Source organism: Lynx rufus, unplaced genomic scaffold, assembly GCF_022079265.1.
Source record: "Lynx rufus isolate CCGP_SWC_20201006 ecotype Redwood Valley unplaced genomic scaffold, mLynRuf1.p SCAF_2, whole genome shotgun sequence".
NCBI lineage: Eukaryota > Metazoa > Chordata > Mammalia > Carnivora > Felidae > Lynx > Lynx rufus.
The window spans coordinates 129,826,217-129,847,123 of record NW_025814834.1 but is presented as its reverse complement, the minus strand read 5'-3'; the positions used below and the strand labels follow the sequence as shown (position 1 = coordinate 129,847,123).

At 40.4% G+C, this 20,907-nt stretch overlaps 1 protein-coding gene across 3 annotated transcripts in view; it reads left to right on the top strand.

Moving 5' to 3' along the window:
* The window catches only part of EEIG2 (EEIG family member 2), a 94,788-nt gene that overhangs the window by 67,975 nt on the left and 5,906 nt on the right, over nucleotides 1-20,907 (top strand). For all 3 annotated transcript variants that reach the window (XM_047083147.1, XM_047083148.1, XM_047083149.1), the window contains exons 5-10: nucleotides 1,742-1,788; nucleotides 11,055-11,158; nucleotides 14,269-14,364; nucleotides 14,505-14,694; nucleotides 14,794-14,921; nucleotides 16,074-16,143. In XM_047083147.1, the coding sequence (XP_046939103.1) occupies nucleotides 1,742-1,788; nucleotides 11,055-11,158; nucleotides 14,269-14,364; nucleotides 14,505-14,694; nucleotides 14,794-14,921; nucleotides 16,074-16,143 (635 nt within the window). The remainder of the gene's footprint in view (nucleotides 1-1,741; nucleotides 1,789-11,054; nucleotides 11,159-14,268; nucleotides 14,365-14,504; nucleotides 14,695-14,793; nucleotides 14,922-16,073; nucleotides 16,144-20,907) is intronic.

Sequence of the window (20,907 nt, the reverse complement as noted above, 5' to 3'; positions counted from 1 at the left end):
AGACTCTATTGTATACCTTCTTTCTCCTTGGATCTCTATGCACCACTCTTACTGTCAACTGATGGTCTTTCTTTATCCTTTATTGAGAAAACAGAAGCCATTAAATCAAATTCCCTCATATTCCCATTGCCGAATTTATGATTCTTCCTGTCTGTCCAGCCCTGTTATCCTTTTTGCCCTGGTTACAATGAAGGAAATGCCCCTCTCCCTGTCAGAAGTCAATCGCTTCCCTTGGGTTGAAGAATCCAGAGCTTGCCTAATCCAGAGCGGTGCCATTTGGACTATCCCTTCTCCTGATGTTCTCTATCTCTAGTGAATCATCCTCATTAACATATGGAGAAACAGCTCTAGTATCTGCTGTGTTTAAAACAAAAACCGCTTCTCACCTCCTCCAACCACTATCCTACTCTCTCTGTTCTGCTTCCCCACACAATTTCTTAAGAGCTGCATGTGCCATCTCCCTCCCTCCTCAGACATTAAAGATACTCAAGAGTGCTGTTTTGACAGAGTTAGAAACCAGACTGTGGTGGAGGGGATAAGGCTACCAGCGCAGCAGGCCCAGACGCACACATTTAGTAAGTGTAGTGCTCAAAGGGGAAAAGAACAGCAGTGGAGGCACTGGGGTGAAGAAATAAGAAAGAAATGAGGTTGGTTATATTAGGATACATGTCAGCCACTATATCTCCTCTTCGTAAAGACCGTGGGTTTTAGTATTGTGCAGTCCTAGCTTCAGATCTCAGCTCTGCCCTTTATTAGCTACCTGATCTTGAAAATACTAATATATCTCCTGAGCTTAAAATGAAAATATCCATCTCTCATAGGAGTGTTGAAGATCCAGTGAAATCTTGCATTATAAAATACAGCTTATGCCTGGCACATAATTAATTCTCAAATCATGATTGCTGTTAATGTTGTTGTTATTACTACCGTTATCATTATTACTCCCAGAAGAAGGAAACAAGGTCCTATGGCTGAGTCTTTTTTTTTTTTTAATGTTTATTTATTTATTTTGAAAAAGAGCTCCAGTGAGTCTGGGGGAGGAGCAGAGGGGGAGAGAGAGAGAGAATGAATGAATCCCAATCAGGCTCCACACTCTGCACAGAGACTGACTCAGGGCTCCATCTCACCACAACTACAAGATCATGACCTGAGCTGAAATTAAGAGTCCAACACTTAACCAACTGAGCCACCCAGGCGCCTCCTCCCCCACCGCCCGCTGTGGTTGAGTCTTAAAAGACAGTCACAACTAGAGAACAGCAGCATTTCAGAAAGCATTAGCAAAGGTTTAAATTCTGATCTAAAGCTGGAACACGGGCCAGAAGCATTGTGCTCTTGCAAGCCACTTCAGGCAGCCCATGAGGCAACAACATGGCAAGTTGGAGGGAAACATTCCAGACACTTGGGCACCACAGGAATTGGGGAGGAAAGACAGATAAACTAGACCAGCACAGCACACACCCACAGAACTGTTATTAGGGCAGCACTTGCTTTTTGTTTCCATCTTTTCCACTCTGATTTTTGCAGTTACAGAGTTTTGAATGTTAAAAAGTGGTTTTAAATCTGTGTCTGTATAAAGCAGCAATTTAATACTGGATGTAACCCAATTAAACGATCATTTTATTTAATACTTTCTAAACAGAAAATATTGGCCTAGATTCTGTGGCGGATGCGTAGATTAGCGGAATGTGGCTTCTCCTCTCAAGGAAACTTTTATAATCACATTTCTTTTCCTAATATTCAGGTTTTGATCAGTATGCAGCTGATGTCTGGAGACCCATGTTTTAAAACGTAAGTTGAAGCTTTGTAAATGAATTATTTATCTGAAAGTATAAAAGTGGTTTCTTTTTGTTTGTCTGTTTAAATTTTTGCATTCATATTTCATAATATTTACTAGTGAAGGGACTGTTCTTTTTCTAGGAGACTGACCTGACCCACATAGAAGTTACTATGACCTTTTACCAAACAAGCTCCCCACAGTCTAAAATTATTTAAGCTATAGGTCTTTTATCATCTTCAAGTTTTGGGTGAAACTATACAAATTAAATGTTTTAATTTGACCCCCACAGACTTACTCATTTCTTCAACAGATAACCTCTTAACTGCCTTACCATGTGCTAGGCCCTATTCTAGACACTAGAGAAACAGCAGTGAAAAAAAATTGACCAAGTCCCTGACCTCTTGGAGCATGTATTCTAAGAGGAAAACAAATAACGAGCTAATAAATACATGTATAATTTAAAAAGAGCAATGAGGGTTTTGGAGAAAAATAATGCAGGGTAGGAAGGCATGGTGGGGAGAAACGTTGCTGTTTTAGAGTATAGTCAAGAAAGTCCTCCCTGGCAAAGCTGATATTTGAGCAGAGACCTAAAGGAGGTGGAAAGCACGCCATGCAGACATTTGGGGAAAGAGCATTTGAGTTAGAGGAACAGGGACAAAGGTCTTGAGGGAGGAGTGTTTTTGTCATGTCCCAGGAACTGCCAGGAGACCAGTATGTCTAGAACAGAGAGAATGAGGAGTAGGGGGATTGGAGATAGGATCAGGTGATGAAGAGTCTCGTCAGCCACTTATAACCTGAGTGAGACAATAAGCTCCTGGAGGGTTTAGAGCAAGGGAATAAAATCATCGGACTTATGGCTGCTAGGTAGAGAGTAGACAATTTGGGGGAGCAATGACAGGAGGAATGGCAGAAATAGGTAAAGGGTTAGGAGGCCGTTTCAGTAGTCCAAGGTTTAGGGCCTGAGTAACTAGAGAAATGGTTTTTCCACTTACTGAAATAGCAGAGCCTCTAAGAAAAACAGGTTGGGGGTTGGGAGCTTGGATGTTAGGCATGTCAAATAGGAGTTGAGATCCCTATTTAACATCCAGCCAGGCACATCATGTGGGCAGTTGGACATAACACTAAGAGTTCAGTGGGGAGGCCTGAGCTGAAGACATAATTTTGGAAATCATGACGTCATCAGCACATACAGAGCAGTTAAAGCCATGCAATTTGGTTAAATGACCTAAAGGGAGTGACTATAAATAAAGAAAAGAACCACAGACTGAAGGGTGGGACACTCCAGTGTTGGAGGTTGGGGAGATGGGGAAGAATCAGCAAAGGAACAACCTGTGAAAGAAAAGGAATGAACCAAAGGGGAAGACTGTCCTGAAAAACCAAGTGTGGGACGTGTTTCGAAAAGGAAAGGGTAATTGGCTGTGTCCCACACTGTGGAAGTAGATCACGGAAGATGAGGACTGGAAACTGACCTTTGGATTTGCTGTCCAGAAACCACCAGTGCCTTTGACAAGCATTTTGATAGATTGCTGGGAGCCTGTAACCTTTCTGGAGTGGGTTAAAGAGGGCTTGAGAAGAGAAAAATTGGAGACAGCATAAACAATTTTGCTGCAAAAAAAGGAACAGAAAATCAAGTTACAAATAAAAAGAGGATACAGGGTCAAGAGCAGGTCTTTGGGTTTACTTGTTTGTTTGTTTGTTTTTTAAGATGGGAGATAGTATTTGTGTACAGATCTGAATGGTTGGGTAGGGAGAGAGGGGACACAGAAGAGAAAAAGGACAGTTGCTAGACGGTGTCCTTGGATTGTCAAGAGCAATGAATGCAGAGAATATGGCTTTAGATGCAGTTATATGAGAAATGGAAGCATATAGAAGTTATTTTCAATTTTCTCCTTATTTCCTAGTGAAATAGGAAATGAGATGATCATTGAAGAGTGCGGACGGGAAAGATGGCGATGGGTTTGAGGAAAGAGGAAAGATGTGGAAGAGTCCTGTCAGAGTGTGGGAGAGTGAGCTGAATGGGGAGAGGCTTGCTTGTTAGCAATACTGAAGACACTCGATTACAAAAGAAAATTAATTATGTATCACTTGAATATCTGAGAAAAATATATTTAGTAAAGGAAAAAAAATCTTAATTTTTCCCTGTGCACCAGCTTCCATGTTTTTAATAGTAACATCCATATAGTTCCCTATTTACAGTGTTTTGTAAAGTTGAAAATACATATTTAATAAAAAATCAATTGATTAAACTATGCATTTTACTATAACTTACCTTTCCTGTGTTGTCATCTCTTGAACCGTAATTTCCTGGCTTCTTTATATCCTGCTCTGTTGAGACTAAACAATTTTTGCTATGCTACATTTGGCTTCTTAGGTAACAGTGTTTTTCTAGTGGAATCAGTTTAAGGCAAAATGAGAAAATGAGCAGCAAAACAAAGTGGAAGGAAAGGAATTCATCATTCCTTCTCGTGAACTTAAGAATATTCCCTTTCTGGCCCTTTCTCTACCATTTTATCTCTCCACTTGTGCAACTCAAATACTGAAGAGCTCAAAAATATCACTTTATGTTCTGTATTATCTCTGGGAATGTAATTCTGAGAGTCTAGAATTTATATTTATAGGAAAGATGTTTATAACTCATTAGAATAAACAGACTTCACCTAATCCCAAGATACATAAAAATATTTCTCAGGAGAACCAAACTCCCAATAGTTATTTTCTCTTTTCTCTGAATATCTGAAATTGTACAACTGTCAGTGGAAAAGGAGCAACTCTGACCCATCCATGCACTTATGCATACTGAGTATGGACTGAATAGAAAAATGGTAAGGGGCGCCTGGGTATCTTAGTTGGTTGAGCATCCGACTCTTGGTTTTTCAGCTCAGGTGCTGATCTCACAGTTCATAATATTGAGCCCAGAGTTGGGCTCTGCTTGGAATTCTCTCTTCCCTCTCTGTCTCTGCCCCTCCCCTATGCACATGTGTGCACACATGCTCTCTCCCTCTCTCTCAAGATAAATAAAAAACAGAAAAGTGTTTAAACTACTGATGTAAAAAGTAAATTATTTGGAGGGCACCTGAGTGGCTCAGTCAGTTGAGCATCCAACTCTTGATTTCAACTCAGGTCATGATCCCAGGGTCATGGAATCGAGCCCCACATTGGGCTCCACGCTCAGCATGGATTAGGATTCTTTCTCCTGCTGCCCCTCTCCCCCACTCGCTTGCATGCATGCTCTCTCTCTCTAAAATAAATAAGATTCTGTCTCTCCCTCTGCCCCTCTCCCCTGCTCGCACTTTTTCTCTAAAACAGAAAAAAAGCGGGGTTTGGGGGGACCTGGGTGGCTCAGTTGGTTGAGCATCTGACTTCGGCCCAGGTCATGTTCCCGTACTTCGTGGGTTCCAGTCCCACATCAGGCTCTGTACTGACAGCTCAGAACCTAGAGCCTGCTTCCTATTCTGTATCTCCCTCTCTCTCTGCCCCTCCCCTGCTTTGTTTCTCTGTCTCCCAAAAATAAATAAACATTAAAAAAAACTTTTTTTAAGATAAAAAGTAAATTGTTTTTATTATATTGTATTTCAGTATATCTCAAATATGTAAAATCACAATACTTTAGAGCTGAAAAGAGTGTTGGAATTTGTCCAGTCCAGTGATTTTTTTTCAGAATATTTAGCCACAAAATCTTTGTGTTCAAATGTATTATAAATCTCAATATATAAGTTTTTTCTATTGAAAAAAGATATAGTACCTTACTACCCCTAAAGTCTCTAAGGGAGGAGCTTCATCAAGCCAGTTTAAAAGTATTATAAAATCCAAGTTCTCATTTTACAGATGGGGAAACTAAGGCAAAAACAACTGAGTCACATGACTGAATATTTCTAAGACATAGATGTAAGTAACTGCTGGAGAGGTTCATCCTACTATTCTTTCTGCTTTTGTGTGTCTTTGAATTTTTCAGGATATAAAGTTTTTAAAAACCTCGGGGTACCTGGGTGGCTCAGTTAGTTAAGTGGCCGACTTCGGCTCAGGTCATGATCTCACGGTCCGTGAGTTCGAGCCCCGCATTGGGCTCTGTGCTGACAGCTCAGAGCCTGGAGCCTGTTTCAGATTCTGTGTCTCCCTCTCTCTGACCCTCCCCCATTCATGCTCTGTCTCTCTCTGTCTCAAAAATAAGTAAACATTTAAAAAAAAATTTTTTTTTAAACCTAGAGAAACTAACAAGAATACAGCAGACCTTCAGCATTCTCAGCTTTAAATTCTAGTTTTGACTTTTTTTTTTTTAATGTTTATTTATTTTTGAGACAGAGACAAAGCATGAACGGGGGAGGGTCAGAGAGAGGGAGACACAGAATCTGAAACAGGCTCCAGGCTCTGAGCTGTCAGCACAGAGCCCGACGCAGGGCTCAAGGACCGCGAGATCATGACCTAAGCCGAAGTCAGCTGCTTAACCGACTGAGCCACCCAGGCGCCCCTAGTTTTGACATTTTATGAGCATAGGATCTGTACCATAATTTGTATCATTTTCTGAAAGATAAATTTCATACCATAAGGCCTGTATTTATGAATAAGACAGCTGGTAAGTCACCCTCTACCTACCTGCCCTGGACTCTGTTTTGTAGTTCTCTGCAAATCATCAAATATCCGACTCTTGTAAAAGAATGAAACTGGCTAAAAAAAAAAAAAAGCCAACCACTAGTGCTAATAAAGAAAAAGGATAGGGGCCCCTGGCTGGCTCAATTGGTGGAACACGCAGCTCTTGATCTCAGGATTGTGAGTTCGAGCCCCATGCTGGGTGAGATTACTTACAAAAATAAAAATCTTTTTAAGAATTTTAAGAGAGGGGCTCCTGGGTGGCTCAGTCGGTTGGGCATCCGACTTCAGCTTAGGTCATGATCTCATGAATGTGAGTTCAAGCCCTATGTTGGTCTCTCTTCTGACAGCTCAGAGCCTGGAACCAGCTTCAGATTCTGGTCTCCCTCTCTCTCTGTTCCTCCCCCGCTCGCACTCTGTCTCTATCTCTCAAAAATAAACAAAGATTAAAAAAAAATTTTTTTAAGAATTTTAAGAGAAAAAGGATATTTTGAGAGAAAAAATGCTACACTGACATCTGACAATATGGTGGTAAAGTAGATCTAGGGATGATAATCCTCTTGAATAGCTAGGGTTCTGGAGCATTCATATTCTAGAAGGAAGGAGAGTACTATTTGTCAAAATGATTTAGTAAATATTACTGTCTTCCAATTTAAATGTTGAAACAACTCTGATACAGTATCTATATTTTTTAAGTGAGGACCCTGAGGCTCTGAGGTTAAGGAACTAATTTGTCCAGGGTCCCAGGATTCACTCATTTATTCTGTACGTGTGCATTGATTGTCTGCCATGTGCTAACATTTACCAAACTTAAGTAAGGCCAGCCCCTGTTCTGAAAAATTTACTCCTTCTGTGGGAGACAGACACAGAACATATGATGCTACTGAGGCATGGATGGTAGAGTCCCTAACTACTTTTTCTTGAAATGCAGGAAAGTGTTCACTGAGGGGGTGATACTGAGCTAATTTTTAGAGGATGAATAGGAAATTATCAAGCAGAGGAGGTGGGTAGGACATTCCAGGAATAGAAAACGTCTTGCATGAGTTTATGGCATTGTTACAGGGCATGAATATCAAGTACGTAATATTGTCACTTCAGGTCATTTTTCACATACTCTTAACGTTGCTGTGACATTAAAATAAAATCTCATCTCTTCGTTCTGTAATTGAGCTATATTAAACAAGTTCTTATAAGGGATACAAAAACATTTTCAGAACAAAAAGGGGTAATAGAATAAAAACTGACACACGTTAAGCACAGTGATTATTCAACATGACTGAGTTGTGTAGGGAGACTTAGGAGAGCTGCCAAGGCCCCACTATAAATTTTAGACCATAATTAATATCAGTCCCTATGGACTGATTCAATAATTCAAAACTATTGAATTTTCTCTGTAATGCTTAGTTACCCCAGTTAACTAAGTTAGTGAAGAAGGCTCAAATTATCAAGGGTTGGGGTTCTTCAAGTGTTTTGAGACCTCAGAACAAGGGATGCCAAACTGAAGGTATTGCTAAAAGTATTGTGGCCCTGAAGTCAGGCTGAACAGGAAAGAGTGGAGCCAGAGGGAGACAGGGAGAAAGGGAAGAGGCCACAGGCTGGGAGCACTGAAAGTTGGAAAACAGTTCTAAGAGGTAGAGGGATGGAGACACTGGAATCAGGCCACCTGTGAAAGGAAGAACAAAGGACTTGGCATTAAAAAAATAGGACAGGCAGGCATGAGTCACCATCAGTGATTAATGACTGGGACTGTAGACTCCATTCTTTGTAAGTGTATTTGTTTTGCATGTTACTTTTTCTTATAGAATATTGAATGCAGGGCTTTTTAGGCCACTATTATTTCACACTATTTAAAAATACAGCCTTTGGTAACTGAAAAAGTAGGTCTAGGCCAGACTACAAAGGGCCTTATAAAGAGTTTGTGCTTTATCTGAAAGGAGCTATTGACATGCTTTTAATCAGAGAATAACATGTTCATAACAAGCTCCTAGCTAGGAGACTCTTGTGGTCTTAAGGTACAAAGACCAAACTAAAGTAATTACTGGAGGCAGAGAAAAGATGACAAATAGGAAAAACATGGGAGAATCTGTGGGATTTGGAAACTGTTTGGGTATGGAGAAATGTGAGTAGGAAGGACCCAGAGGCAGTATCTAGGACTGTAGTTTCAGTGACTTTGTGGACTACGATGACATTCACAGAGTTGGAGAATACAAGAAGAAAGCAGATTTAGGAAGAGAAGATGGCCTTAGCTGGGCATATATTGACTTCAATATACTTGCAAGACAAATACTTGAAAATATCCCAACAGGATATGCAATTTTGGAATTTAGGAGACCTTATGATAAAAATAATTTATAAATAGGTTTCAGGGCACCCGGGTGGCTGAGTCAGTTGAGCATCCGACTCCTGATTTTGGCTCAGGTTGTGATCTCATGGTTTGTGAGATCAAGTCTTATGTCCCTGCTTGGGATTCCTTCTCTGCCCCTCCCCACATTCATTCATTCATTCATTCTCTCTCTCTCTCTCTCTCTCTCTCTCTCAAAATAAATAAACACAAAAAGAAAAAAGAAAGAAAGAATCTCGAAATAGGTTTAATGACAGTCTTAAATGTCTGTATCTTCAAGGACCTAAATAGCCAGAGGATTCTACTGACATAATATATTAAGAATTTAAGAATTACCACACAATATATGTACACACACAATATATACACATACACATGTGTACACATGTATAGTTTTATATATACATATATGAACGTATGCATACAAATAACCACTACTTATACTGTTGTACGATGGGTTTTATATCGCATTACATTTTTTTTGTTACTATTGCATCTGGCCAGTTTAATGTTTTACATAGATAAAAAAAGATAAATTCTGTATTAGGGCAACTGAATGACAATTACTGAACTGTCATGAAAATATTAAACTGTAGTATATTAATGTGTGTAGACTAATGTCCCCAGCACCACCAAAGATGTCTACACCTAATCCTTAGAACGTGTGAATATGTTGAGTTAAATGGCCAAGGAGAATGAGGTGGCAGGTGGAATTAAAGTAGTAATCTAGGGGCGCCTGGGTGGCGCAGTCGGTTAAGCGTCCGACTTCAGCCAGGTCACGATCTCGCGGTCTGTGAGTTCGAGCCCCGCGTCAGGCTCTGGGCTGATGGCTCAGAGCCTGGAGCCTGTTTCTGATTCTGTGTCTCCTTCTCTCTCTGCCCCTCCCCCGTTCATGCTCTGTCTCTCTCTGTCCCAAAAATAAATAAACGTTGAAAAAAAAAATTAAAAAAAAAATAATAAATAAAGTAGTAATCTAACTTCAAAATAGGGAAATTATTCTGGGTTCTCCACGTGGACCCACTATAATCCCAAGGGTCCTTAAAGGGAAGAGGTATAATCCAAGAGAAAAGGTAATTGGCAGCATGTCAGGGTTAGAGGGAAATGCAAAATACAGAACAGAGAGAGATGCAGCCTTTCTGGCTTTGAAGATGGAGGAAGGAGCCTGAGCCAAGGAGTGCTGGCAGTCTCTGGAGGCTGGAAAAGGCAAGGAAACAGGTTCTCCCCTAAAGCCTCCAGGAAGGAATGTGGTCCTGCCAACACCTTGATTTTGGTCCAGTGGAACCTATGTCAAACCTCTAACAGAAACTGTAAGATAATGAATTTATGTTAAGTCTCTAAGTTTGTGGTAATGTGTTCCAGCAACAACATAACTAATATACTCAGGCTAACTAATTTCTGGTCATCTGTATCTTGGAAATACTTTTCTAGTTTATTTTAGCAATCTTTATTTTAGAGGTACTTTGCTAGTATGTTTTGAATTTCAGTAAATACAAAATAACAAAAACAAAAAAGGAATTGCCACATAGTGGGTCAGCTTCACCCACTATCCCTTCAGCCACCTCCCTATTTTACCTCAGGTCACCAAGAGATAGTCTCTAGGAAGATGTGGTTTTCCTCTAGACTGTCAACTCAAAAGTTAGGGATGTTTTATTTAAAAAAAAAAAAAAAAAATCTTGTTAGAACTCAGATTTGCCCCAACCTGCTACACATCTTCCACATGGAGATAGGAGCCTTGAATTAGCCAATGAAAAGCTATCCATCACCTACCCCTAGAGAATCCAGCCCAAAAAACAATCTAAACAACTGGGGCTCTTTACAGATTCCCCCTAGGGTAAGTAAGCCGTTGACAGAGAACAAGGTAGAAGTTAAAAACGTGGGTACCATTTAAGAAGTTAGTAGGCCAACAAGAGAGCTCAGGCCCTGGAGTGGAAGGCATGACGTATTCCCCTCCGACCTCAGATACAAAGGGTCTTGATACCACCTTCTCTGCCTCAGGTAACCTCCCTGCCTTGTCTGAGAGTTGACAGTTGAAGCATCCTCCATAGATGGTGCCGGGGACACACAACCAGAGCCCCTCTTTTCCAGACTCTGTGGAGGCAATCCCCTTTCTGGTCTCAACATTTTTTGTTGAGTAAAAATCTTTTGTTTTCCCCATGAAGTGTATTCCAGTTTTGAGGCAGCTCATACAGTATGTGTTGATTTTTATGACATTCACCCTCAAAGAGGTACCGTTAAGCAGGCACCTTACTAAAGTGGTGCACTGACTCCACAACCATTCTTTAACACTATCTCAAGCTTTCTGATTCACCCATCATTAATCAAGTTCTGATCCTTTGAAATATTTATTTACAGGCCTCCTTCTACATCAATGTCTCTACCAATTGCTGGTGAATCTGAATCTCTGGAAGAAGATAGAAAAGGTGGAGAGACTCTCAAAATCCATCTTGGAATAGCAGGTACGGGTGTGTAGCTTACTGTTTTTTTTTAATCTGTGAGAAATGGCACCACTTGACATCATGAAAGATTCCCAAAGTCCCACCCAGATTTCAAATTCTGTGGGTAAAGGAGGTGGGTAGGTGAGTAGAGGGATGGGCTGAAGCATGGAGGGCACTAAGTAGGGCACTTGTGATGAGCACTGGGTGTTATATGTAAGTGATGAATCACTAAATTCTCATGAAACCAATACTATACTGTATGTTAACTAACTGGAGTTTAAATTTTTTTTTTCAACGTTTTTTTATTTTTGGGACAGAGAGAGACAGAGCATGAACGAGGCAGGGGCAGAGAGAGAGGGAGACACAGAATCGGAAACAGGCTCCAGGCTCCGAGCCATCAGCCCAGAGCCTGACGTGGGGCTCGAACTCACGGACCGCGAGATCGTGACCTGGCTGAAGTCGGACGCTTAACCGACTGCGCCACCCAGGCGCCCCTAACTAACTGGAGTTTAAATAAGATCTTGGAGGGGCGCTGGGTGGCTCAGTCGGTTAAGCGGCCGACTTCGGCTCAGGTCATGATCTTGCGGTCCGTGGGTTCGAGCCCCGCGTCGGGCTCTGTGCTGACAGCTCAGAGCCTGGAGCCTGTTTCAGATTCTGTGTCTCCCTCTCTCTGACCCTCCCCCGTTCATGCTCTCTCTCTGTCTCAAAAATAAATAAACATTAAAAAAAAATTTTAATAAGATCTTGGAAAGAAAAATAAAAAATTCTGTGGGTACATGGCTTGAAATGGGCCAAGAATTTATCAGCAGAGTTTTAATTATGCAATTTTGGGGTGAGCCAGTGCTTTGTTTTGTCTGAAATGTCAGGTTCTGGTAGATTAACAACTCAATGTTGTATTGACACACACCCCCTTGGTGTACTTCTCCCCACAGATGGAACGGGACACTACAGGAGTGTACCTAGCAACTTCTGCCAGCCACCTGTCAGGTGTTGCTTCTCCCCCACTGAACACTCTCCTCTGTTGGTGGTCCCAAACATGAGTGTCCATCAGAGTCCCCTGGTGGGCTTGTTAAACCATAGGTTGCTGACACTGCAGCCAGAGGTTTTTGATTGGGTAGATCGGGGTTGGAGCCTGAAAATTGCATTCGTGGGTTCCAAGGTGACACTGATGCTGCCGGGCCCCGGGCCACACCTTGAGAGCCACCTCCCCAGGCAAACTCCCAGCCACACCCAGATCTGCTCCAATAGTTAAAAGCCTAAAATGTTCAGTTGCCTGAAGAAAAAGGAGTTAGGAGCTTTCTTTCTTCTCTCATGTGATGTGAGCAGGGTTATTATTTGAAAGAATGAAAAGAAAGGTGTAGTGATGCGATTAACAAATTAGTCCTAGGGGGCGCCTGGGTGCCTCAGTCGGTTAAACATCCAACCTCGGCTCAGGTCATGATCTCACAGTTCGTGCATTCGAGCCTCACATTAGGCTCTGTGCTGACAGCTCAGAGCCTGGAGCCTGCTTTGGATTCTGTGTCTCCCTCTCTCTCTGCCCTTCCCCTGTGCATGCTGTCTCACTTTTTCTCTCAAAAGTAAACATTAAAAAAATATTTTAATAAGAAAAAAGTCCTATATCATTTTTTTAAGATTTCATTTTTTTATGTTTGTAATGTTTGTTTATTTTTGAGACAGAGTACAAGTGGGGGAGGGACAGACAAAGAGGGAGACAGAATCCAAAGCAGGCTCCAGGCTCTGAGCTGTCAGCACAGAACAGTGGGATGATGACCTAAGCTGAAGTCAGACCTCAACCAACTGAGCCATCCAAGCACCCTGGTCCTATATAATTCTTGATATGAACCACCTCTTTGGGTTTATATCTTCGTATAGATCAGCTGTGCATTTAGGACCACTATAAAATGGACTAGGGATGCTGGTTTGGAGTTTGTATCTTATAGCCTGCCCAGAAGTGAGAAACCTTTGCAGAAGGGCCAGGCTGCTCCAGTAGCTTACTCATTTGGCAGCATTGCTTGGTCCAGCAACATCCAGTATCATTTATAGAACTGCTGCTGTAATTGCTGTGTTACTCAGTTGGTTTCCTTTTGCCTCTAAGTGAAAAGCAGTTCTAGTTTTCAAATAGTTCATGCTAATGAAAATGGCCACAGTTTTGCATTCTGTGAAACCTGGTTCTGGAAATACATAATTGGCATCTGGAATATGCACATTATCAGGGAACTGCTAGAAATGGCTTTGACACTGTTTTTTTGTACATTTACTTGGAAACTGAATACTATAATCAATTCTTAAGAACTTTTATTCTCACTGCTACATTGCATGCTGTGTTGATTTAAACCACAGACATTTGCCCAAATTATAGCCTAACACTAGCAACACTAATATTAAAGTAACAACATGCTCTTTAGTTTACTGCTGTGATGGATTTTTGAGAGCAGGATTTTCTCAAAAAGCACACAATTTTGTGAGTATTTATAAGAATACATCTGACTTATTTTTATTAGAGAAATACTGAACATAAAAACTGAAATGCTTTTTGTTTTTACGTTTATTTATTTATTTAGAGAGAGAGAAAGAGAGAGAGAATCCCAAGCAGGCTCTGACATGTCAGCACAAAGCCCAAGGTGGGGCTCAAATGCACTGTGAGATCATGACCTGGGCCGAAGTCCGCAGTCGGACACTTAACCAACTGAGCCACCCAGGCACCCTGAAATGGTTTTATTTAAGGTAGAGTGCTGTTAAATCTTACGAAAAAAATATTTTTTTAAGTTTATTTATATTAAGAGAGAGCAGTGAGAGCGAGAATCCCAAGCAGGCTCTGCACTGTCAGCACAGAGCCCAGTCCTATGAACCATGACATCATGACCTGAGCCAAAGTCCAGAGTCAGATACTTAACCAACTGAGCCTCCCAGGCACCCAAAACTATATTTCTTCAATAGACCATGGTATTTAAGTTTTTTAGATTTCTTACAATGCAATTGTTTACCTTGTACCAATTTAAAAGGGTCTCTTTTCACTTTGCAACTAATTTTTCTTGATAATCAACTTAGCAGTTAAAATCTGCAGACAAGAATACAAATTGACCATTGACTTCTTGGCAGTAATGGTAACCTCATGTTATGACTTATTGCAGATCTTTCAGCAAAGAGTGCCTCTGTTCCAGATGAACTTAGTGCCTGTGGACATTCTAGAACATCAAGCTATGCAAGCCAGCAGTCAAAAGTATCAGGTAGAGGCTAACAGTGAAGTTGAATTCCTTAGATATTTATTGTCCTAAAGTATTACTTGTAACTGCCAGGGTGTGGGAGAACGTTTACGTGCAGTGTGTTTGGTGTTAGTATTTTACCCAAAGCAATTTTTCTCTAACAGGGTATAGCTCGTGCCACTCCCGGTCATCTAGCTTCTCTGACCTCTGCCACAGGAGAAATACCTCAGTGGGAAGCACATCAACAGGAATTGAAAGTATTCTAGAGCCCTGTGATGAAATTGAGCAAAAAATAGTTGAACCAAACCTTGATACAGCTGGCAAAGAAGATACCACTTCAGAACCGTTCAACAGGTATCTTTCCAATCTCTGTTTAAATGGAGAGGAAAAAAACAACTTTGTTCTCGTAACATAATAAAAACAAGGGAAAAATTTTTTTAATTATTTTCAAAGATGCCCAGTGAAGCAAGATTCTGTAGAATCTCAGCTGAAGCGAGTTGATGACACCAGAGTGGATGCAGATGATATTGTAGAGAAAATACTGCAGAGTCAAGACTTCAGCCTAGATTCCAGTGCAGAAGGTGTGTGGATTAAGTAGGCTGCATGCCCAGCGTGGGGCTTGAACTCATCACCCTGAGATAAAGACCTGAACTGAGATCAGTAGTCAGATGCTGGGGTGCCTGGGTGGCTCAGTCGGTTGAGCGTCCAACTTCGGCTCAGGTCATGATCTCACAGCTCGTGAGTTCGAGCCCCACGTCAGGCTCTGTGCTGACAGCTCAGAGCCTGGAGCCTGCTTCTGCTTCTGTGTCTCCCTCTCTGTCTGCCCCTAACCCACTCGCGTTCTGTCTCTCTCTCAAAAATAAATATACATTTAAAAAAATTAAAAAAAAAAAAGATGCTGAACTGACTTAACCCCCCCTCAGATGCCCCTAAAAACATCCAATTTTAAAGAAGCCTTTTATTGTGTATGCATCAACGTCTACCATGTTTATGTACCTTACAGCAGATGTCTGTATCTGCTTTATCATAACTGGACACAACAACTGTGTAATTTGCAGGGTTGGATAGTGATCTTGAGATGATAGTGAATCACAGAATCCTTTATTCCCTCCTCAGCATTTTCACTGAGGCAAAATTTACATGCCACCAATTTGAAAGGTGTAATTATTCACGCCGGCATGAATAGAGAGCAGTTAGCAATGGACTTAGTTTCATTATGTAACTGGTTGTAAAGAGAAGTAATTAAACCTTACTTAGGGAAATTTGTAGGAAGAGAAATCTTTTTTACTCAGTTTTAAAGAAAAACAACTTTAGGGAAGTTAATGAGAAATAACTATTAGGATATCTTTTAGGGGCGCCTGGCTGACTCAGTACAGCATGTGACTCTTGATCTCAGGGTTGTGAGTTTAAGCCCCACATTGGACATGGAGCCTACTTAAAAAAAAAAAAAAGCATATCTTTTAAATTGCCTGTTTTTAAAATATATGTGTAGCTTTCTAAAAGTTTATTTCTTGGGGCTGGTTCAGTCAGTACAGTGTGCAATTCTTGCTCTCTGAGTTGTGAGCTCAAGCCCCATGTTGGGTATAGAAATTACTTAAAAATAAAATCTAAAAATAAAAAATAAAAATGTATTTAATAAAACTTAAATGTAAATTATGAATTTAATATAGGAATATCATTTGACAATAATGTAATACGTGTGCCTATAACAAATATTTTAATGTGAATTGCAGAAGAAGGACTGAGGTTATTTGTGGGTCCCGGGGGAAGTACGACCTTCGGCAGCCATCATCTTCCAAATAGGTACGTGGTCCAGATAGCATCGTATTAAATAAAGAATATGTTCTTGAGTAGAAGGTGAAAGTTACAAAGTTTGTATTAGATTGAGGCTAGAAAATACATATAATGCATCCATGAGAAGAATTACAGCTCTTAGCTTTCCTTATCTTGAGTATGTTTGAAATTATATTTAATAAGTTTTATCTGTTGGTTTTCTTAAATGTGTTTTTAGAACATATTAGTAGAGGACCAGAAGAGCATTGGGCAAGATGCAATGAAAAAGGATGTTTAGAAAAGAGTTCTTAGTCTGATATTTTAAAAAGAGCAAAGCAAAATTACATTTCAGTCAGTGATCTTGTCTGTTATGAGCAGTTACATGACCACTCACCAGCATACACTTGGTACTAACCTTTTTTGTACTCCCCTTTCTCCACCCTACAAGAGTCTAACATACATACTAAGAAAAGTTCAGAATACCAAACATTATTCTGGTAGTTATTCAGATTCAGATGAAGAAAAGGCACCTGCCAGACTTACTTCTGATTTCCAGTACTGCAGCAAATAGTACTGAGCACAGATGGCTTGGGACAGTTAAGGAATTCTGACCCCTGACCTTATGTGCATCCCTTATACTCAGTATTTCCATGTAATATTTATTTAGAGTTCTAGAATAAGTCACAGTTGTACTGGGGAGCCCCCGTGTCCAAGACAGTTATTTTGTTCTCTAATGCTCAAAACCTGAAGGAATTTCTAATTCATTTGTTCCACCAATACTGCTTTTATTGAGTTCCTCCTCCATGTCCAGCACGTTGCAGAGTCCAAAAGTTACAAAGGATATAGCAGAGAACCTACATCAGCAACTAACTGCAATCAGTTGTGATAGGTAGGTAAGAGAGAGACATATAAAGAGGCCATGAGGAAGTAGTTAATTTGAACTAGGGTTTATAGAGGATGTAAATGCAATTTATAGTTTTCATTAACTCTCACTGAGTTATCCACTCATTAAATTCAGTAGCTATTTATTGGGCCAAGTCGTGGGTAAGGATGCAAGATAGAAAGACCCAGTTCACCCTCAGCTAGCCTATGTGTCTAGCATATGGGGTTGGGAAATTACAGCCTGTGAGCCAAATTGGCCCACTACCTGTTTTTGTAAAAAATATTTTTTTTAGAATACAGCAACTCTTGTTTATGTATTATCTATGGCTGCCTTGATGCTACAGCAGCAGAATTGAATAGTATAATAGAGACCATAATGGCTCACCAAGCCTAAAATATTTATTATCTGACTCTTTCTAGCAGGTGAGATAGACAAACTAAAATTTATAGTAGTGTAATAAGTACTATAATATAGAGAAGTAGAGGAGACTCTGGGACCTCACTCAGAGAAAACTTACTAGAAATTTGACACCTGAAGAGAGAGTTGGGAAGAATTAAAAGTAAGTGTGGGGGGTTGGCAGGTGGATGTGAGGAAGACAGATATTCCTGGTAGTAGATTCAAAGAGAATGAATGTATAGGCATAACGGTTATAATATCTAATTATATAATAGTAAATATATAATAATTATTAATAACACTGAGCATTTACTCATATGTGCTAGGCACATATATATGCTTCATTCAGTTCTTACATTATCTCTTTCAGTACTCATGATGTACTATTATTAGTCTTTAAAAAGACAAAACAAAGAGGTTAAATAATTTGCCCAAGGCCTTAAAACTAATAACTGATAAAACCAAGATTCAGACTCCTGTTTCTTTGAGCCCAGAGCACATTCATTGTACCTAACCGCCATACCTTACTGGCTTATGAATAATATAACCTACTTTGGGAGTTGCCAGTGAACAGGTACTCTGAGGAGGGGGCATGTGAAGGCTGCCTGTGGGACATGAAGTTGGTAAGAATCTCAAAGCCAGGTTATAAACAGCCTCTGTTGCCATAACAAAGAATGTATCCTTTTCTGTCATGTGCACAGTTTGGTCATTCTTTGGCAGGAAAATGATCTATGATACTAGCATGTTAGAAAACTAAGCGGCCATAATTTGATGGGGGTGGGGAGGTTGGAACAAGGAGAGACTAGTAGCAAGGAACAGGTAGAAAATGACATTTATGAAGACAGTAATACATATTATATGGTAGAGAGACCATGTGTTTTGAGTTAAAGAGACTTGAGTTCATATCTGAGCCAGACCACTTGGGTCCTCAGTAAATCATTTAACTTCAATGGAACTTTAGTTACCTCCATTGAAAAGCAGGGATAATCATGGGATTGTTGTAAAGAGCAAATGACCTAACATACTCAGTAAGCTCTAGTGTTTATTAATTTAGGTACAGGAACAGCAAACAATAGAAGTTCCAACCAAAAGGAACCAAAATAGTGAATGTTCAAAAGCAACAGCTATCTGTACTCTCATTTCAGACTGCTCAGGGTCCAAGTCCCTCCCCTATTGACTTCACTGATACTATTAACTTCTGTCAGCCTTACTCTCCTCACCTGAAAAATGGGAGTGACCAATAATGCCTAGTTGATAGGATTTTACTGATTAAATTAGATAACTTATGTAAAATACTTAACGTAGTGCTTAATACACAGAAGGCTCTCAGTATATGCTAGCTGTTTATATTGTTGTTATTAAGAGGAAAGAAGGTTAATTTTCTATTTGAGAAATAATCTAGAACCTAGGCTCTGAAGGCATTTAGAATTCTGGCTCCCACTCCTTTTCCAAATGAATGTTAGAATAATCATCACCTAACATAAGGGAAGGGAAACAAAAACAATATAAAAACAGGGAGGGGAACAAAACATAAGAGACTCTGAAACATGGAGAAGAAACAGAAGGTTACTGGAGAGGTTGTGGGAGGGGGGATGGGCTAAGTGGGTAAGGGGCATTAAGGAATCTACTCCTGAAATCACTGTTGCCCTATATGCTAACTAATTTGGATGTAAATTTTTAAAAAAAATTTTTTTTAATCTACATTTAAAAAAAAAGAATAATCATCACCTAATGCATGAAAGCCTAAAATGATAATTAGGGGTTGAAGTAGATGATTAATGTTACATGCCACTGAAAGCCTGAGGAATGTTAGAGACAGTGTATCGTGGTGAAGAGAATGAGCCATGCAGTCTGACATGGATTTCATTCCTGGCTTAACCATCATGACCCAGCTTAGCTTAGTTTAGCTATGATCCTGACAAGTTACATCTCTTACTTACCACCAAAAAGACAACCATTATCACTGGGGTTAACAACACAGGCTCTGGAGTTGGGCTACATGGGTTCAGTCCCAAGCCCTTCTGCGTATCAGCCGTGCATCTTTGATAAGTTACTTCACTTCTCTCTGCCTGTCTCCTCACCTACGAAATAGTGACAATAACAGAACCCACCTCATAAGAGTTACAAGGCCTAAATTAAGTGAGGTAAGACATATAAGTGACTAAAACATAATCTGGCATGCAGTACTCCATATACACTAATTAAAGGTCTCTCTCGCAGGATTATTGAGATCGAGCTATTTGCAGTGTCCAGCACAATACCTGTGCACATAGACTCTCCATAACTAGCTGGTGTGTCTCAGAGAAACTAATGTGTTAGCATTAGATCTATTCTGAGAGAGAAACTGGCAGCACAAGATGAAACTAGAGTCATTTACTCAGGCACTGAAGAGGCACAAGAACCATATGTGGTTAAGAAAGTGAACCCATGAGTGTTGTATGGAAACCAATTTGACAATAAATTTCATATATTGAAAAAAAAAAAAGTGAACCCATGAAAATGAAGAGAACAGAGCAGAGTAATAGAGACTTGGGGGAGCAGTATCCCCAGTCATACACTTAAAGTCTAGTGGACACAGCCCAACCGGCCTGGGAGTGCTTGCACAGGCTGCTCCTTGCTTGCCTTTGAGACAATAGTTTCTGACAAAAAAGTCTGCTTTCATTTCGGTGTTTATTCTTCTATGTGATTTTTTTTTTCATCTCTGGCTACTTTTTTAAGATTTTATCATTGGTTCTTAGCAATTTGGTTATGGTGTGCCTGGGTTTTTCTTTGTGTTTATTCCGCTTGGGGTTCATTGAGCTTCTTGGGTCTGTGGGTTTACAGTTGTCATCAAATTTGGAAATTCTCCAGCCATTATTTTCCCCTACCCCTCCTTCTGTTATCCTAACCCACAAATTCCAGCCCGCAGCCTCCCTGTGCTCTGACCTGTGACTCCCACACTCAGAAAGACCACCTGGCTGGGGCACCCGGATGGCTTAGTTGGTTAAGCGTCCGACTCTCGATCTCAGCTCAGATCTTGACCTCAGGGTTGTGAGTTCAAGCTCCACATTGGGCTCTACACTGAGCATGGAGCCTGCTTAGAAAGTAATAAATAAATAAATAAATAAAGACCACCTGGCTATGTTTGGGTTCTGTCTTCCTGCAGTGAAGGCTGGGAGGACCCTGAAGGAAACTGTCTTAGACTTTTCTTCGTTGATTTCCCTTCTCTCAGGACCAGTCCTGTGCTGCTTGTTGTCCAGGATATGAACTGTTGTTTTATATGTTCTATAAAATATTATAGCTATTTACAACAGGAGGGAAAGTCTGGTTCCTATTACTACATTATTGCCAGAGTAGAACAGTTTTAGGGCATCTAACAGCCAGGGTGCAGTGGGGCTCACCAAGACTCCTTCAGATTCCAATATCTGTAATTGTGAATGGGTGTTCACTGGTGTTCCATTAAGGATGTTCCTGTTTCTTCTGCAGAATGAATCTGTAAGAACAGGAGCCTCTAAGCAGTCAACTGAGAATTCCAA